This window comes from Pinus tabuliformis, chromosome J (assembly GCF_031772625.1).
Source record: "Pinus tabuliformis cultivar Carrire ecotype Pingquan chromosome J, CPIR1, whole genome shotgun sequence".
Taxonomy (NCBI): domain Eukaryota; kingdom Viridiplantae; phylum Streptophyta; class Pinopsida; order Pinales; family Pinaceae; genus Pinus; species Pinus tabuliformis.
The window spans coordinates 1,287,889,135-1,287,892,439 of NC_142295.1; the positions used below are offsets into that span (position 1 = coordinate 1,287,889,135).

General features: G+C 38.8%; 1 protein-coding gene across 1 annotated transcript; it reads left to right on the forward strand.

The window, feature by feature from the left end:
• The first annotated feature begins 258 nt into the window (after window positions 1-258).
• On the forward strand, window positions 259-1,602 carry LOC149231973 (3-hydroxy-3-methylglutaryl-coenzyme A reductase 1-like). The gene is made up of 4 exons (XM_089381800.1): window positions 259-311; window positions 392-573; window positions 729-1,075; window positions 1,261-1,602. The coding sequence occupies exons 1-4, from the start codon at window positions 259-261 to the stop codon at window positions 1,504-1,506; spliced, it is 828 nt and encodes a 275-aa protein (XP_089237926.1). The 3' UTR covers window positions 1,507-1,602.
• The last annotated feature ends 1,703 nt before the right edge of the window (window positions 1,603-3,305 follow it).

A 3,305-nucleotide genomic window follows, 5' to 3' on the forward strand; every position in this document is an offset into this window, starting at 1 on the left:
AATAAACAGTTTGAAGGGAAAAACAGGGAACGGGAAATATTTGGAGCTGAATGTCTAGTATTATGTATTCTTCCCTTGCAAGCTGTTGATACTGGGACTGATCTGATTGTTCCTGTCCATCATGTGGTAGCCGACGTTCCATCCATGGCAGCCTAGGATGTTCCGCGTAGCTGAGGAGGATTAGAAGCTACTGCTTTTTGTTCGTCGGGAAGGGCAATCGCTAAGAAGAAAAGCTCCATACCTTGTCGACGGTCTGGGATGAGACTAATTGAACCGCCCCGGGGGACCTACGTTCAGAATCCGATAACCCGGTAGGCATCAAGTTCTGAATTTTCTGAATAATAACAATTTTATGGGTGTTGACTCTTTGTTGATCTTAACTGCATAACAGCACCAGCCGATTTGCCAAGCTGCAAAGCATACGCTGTGTAATTGCAGGGAGGAATCTGTACATGAGGTTTTCTTGCTTCACTGGGGATGCCATGGGGATGAATATGGTGTCCAAGGGTGTGCAGAATGTTTTAGATTTCCTTCAGAATGAGTTTCCCGACATGGATGTTATCAGTGTTTCTGGTGAGTCTGTCTACGCAATTCTGATTGGTATTCGACTTTTGGGTCATCTCTGTTTTGGGTTTTGTTTACTCTTGGTTCTTAATTTAGTGGTCATTTTCTGGGTTTTACTGCCATGGGATTTTTGTTTTAATGCCAAATTTTTGGTTTGTGCTCAGGTAATTTCTGTGCAGACAAGAAACCCACAGTTGTGAATTGGATTGAAGGGCGTGGGAAATCAGTAGTGTGTGAGGCTATCATCACTGAAGCAGTTGTTAGCAAGGTCTTGAAGACTACTATTCCAGCTTTGCTGGAACTGAACATGCTCAAGAACTTAACTGGGTCTGCACTAGCAGGTGCCATAGGGGGCTTCAATGCCCATGCATCTAATATTGTCTCTGTTGTATTTATTGCAACTGGTCAAGATCCTGCCCAAAACATTGAGAGCTCTCATTGCATTACGATGATGGAGACTTCCAATGGTGGCAGGGATCTGCATGTATCAGTCACAATGCCTTGTATTGAGGTAAGTAATCTCCATGATTACTTTCATGCCTAAAGAAAAACATTTGTGGTATTTTCTTTCTCTAATCTCTGGACTTTGTTTCGATAGCTAAACTATTTTTGAGGATCTGAGAGAAAATGGTTACTCCCCCTCAAACCCCTTCCCATTGTTCTGATTGTGGACATATTTGTATCCATTTATTGCAGGTGGGAACCATAGGAGGAGGAACACAGTTGGCATCACAAGCCGCTTGTTTGAATCTGCTGGGAGTCAAAGGAGCAAACATGCAATCTCCTGGGGCCAATTCCCAACGCTTGGCCAAAATAGTTGCAGGAGTTGTTTTGGCTGGAGAGCTGTCTCTCATGTCTACATTGGCTGCAGGCCAGCTTGTCAAGAGCCATATGAAGTATAACAGATCAAACAAGGATATCAAAACAACCAGTACCCCATAAAGTTAGCATGCATTTTCTCAATAGTTCCCATCCCCTCCATGTGATAGATATGTATGAATGTTCCTAAAGCAACTAGGCAGAATTCAAAGCAGGAAGCTGGGAAGCTTGTTAAATCTTCCTTGTAAGAAAGGAAAGAGATTATATAGGATTATAACTTAAAATCTTCATTCAAAGAAGCGAAGGAGATTTAATATATTTAGAAGCTATTTTAAGATGCATATTTCACTGTTGCGATAATGCTTATGTTCACAATATCAATTCAATATGTTCACAATATCAATTCAATGACAAAAAGATTGAATTGAATTAAATATAGATATGAAAGAAGATTGTATATGAAAAGGAAGATGTCAATATATGTTGTCAAATTCATAGCCTCTCATTTTGCTATATCATTATGTATACCAATATGTAAGCATTTTAATTCGTTAGAGTATGGAATGGATGAGAGCTACAATTCAAAATTAATTTTATGATTATAATAATGATTATAATAAGTATTCAAAATAGTGAGGTTGAGTATACATTATTCAAAAAATGTTGAATGGTTTGAGCACTTGTATTTGTTAGATGTGTTGTTATTGATGTTAAGTTTAGAGAGAAGCCATTCGCTTGAGGGAGGCCATTCGCTTACGGCAGGGACTACCGGCTGCATGCAGCACTTGTTTTATTTTAATATCAACAATCGTTGTGGGCCAAGTATTGAAAATCCCTTTATTTTAATATCATCAATAATTGCATGGCAGGACAATCTTGAAGGGCCACGAGATGATAACCTCCTCTACTGATGAAAGCTGACATCACGCCCGGGAAGACAAACCTCGGACCACTTTTCAAAATAAGCATCAGCGCCATTTGTCCACTTGGCAGCTTGTCCCCATAGCTCTCACAAAGAATTGGGTTCCGAGCTGATATCTTGGCAAAAAGGTGGACCTTGCAATCCATTCATACAAACGTCCTCTGTCATTAATTTTCATGGTTGCCGACGATCCCACCAACTGAAGACTTCTTGCATTCACCCAACCGCAGACGTATACAACCCACAACCCACCGTGGCCCCTTTTCTCCTTCAATCAATGTGGTTTATTTGATTAATCTGTTTCTGTTGTATAACACGAAAATTGAATGCATTGTCTGCAGAAGCCCATTCAATCTACAAGTCCCATCCCTATCCGTTTCTTCCATTTCGTTGCTTAACATAGCAATCATCCTGGTAATTGTGTGCAGCTTTAGGCCCATTTTAATAAGAGGGTACGTAGCCAAGCAGCCTGCCCACATTTCTTTGACAATGGAGGGCGATTCAAGATAATGTCTGGTACAACCCTCCGCCTGCCCAATAATCAAAATCCCCCTATCCAATTTAATGCAATTCAAAATCGACCCTTTGGAATTAAAGTTTGGATCGGATTGGACATTGTTTCATTTAAAATATGAAAGGTGGTTAATGAAAGATAATTAATAGCGAAGTACAACTGCATCATTACATAATAACATGGAAAAAAATTGAACCAATAGTTTAGATAAATGAATTTAAATATAGTTTAAAAATAATAAATTTTAATTTATAACGTTAAACTTTGGAGAAATTTCACAAATTTTTGGACAACATAGATTTAATGTCAGCATCAATTTTTTTTTTAATATGTTATTACCGTGCAGCGAAGAATAATAACAAATTAACAAAGAAAAGAATCATTAAATATAACAAAAAACTTATGTTTGAGAAAGCTCAATAAATGACTATAAACCTACGATGTTCCACCGAGCCATGGACCACCTTGCCCATAACTTTTCAACAA

Bases quoted from the DNA above. Each gene is read 5' to 3' on its own strand.
- LOC149231973 (XM_089381800.1), top strand. From the start codon at position 259: ATGAGACTAATTGAACCGCCCCGGGGGACCTACGTTCAGAATCCGATA. The intron at 312-391 runs GTAGGCATCAAG...ACTGCATAACAG, and splicing joins GTTCAGAATCCGATAACCCG to CACCAGCCGATTTGCCAAGC. The intron at 574-728 runs GTGAGTCTGTCT...GTTTGTGCTCAG, and splicing joins GGATGTTATCAGTGTTTCTG to GTAATTTCTGTGCAGACAAG.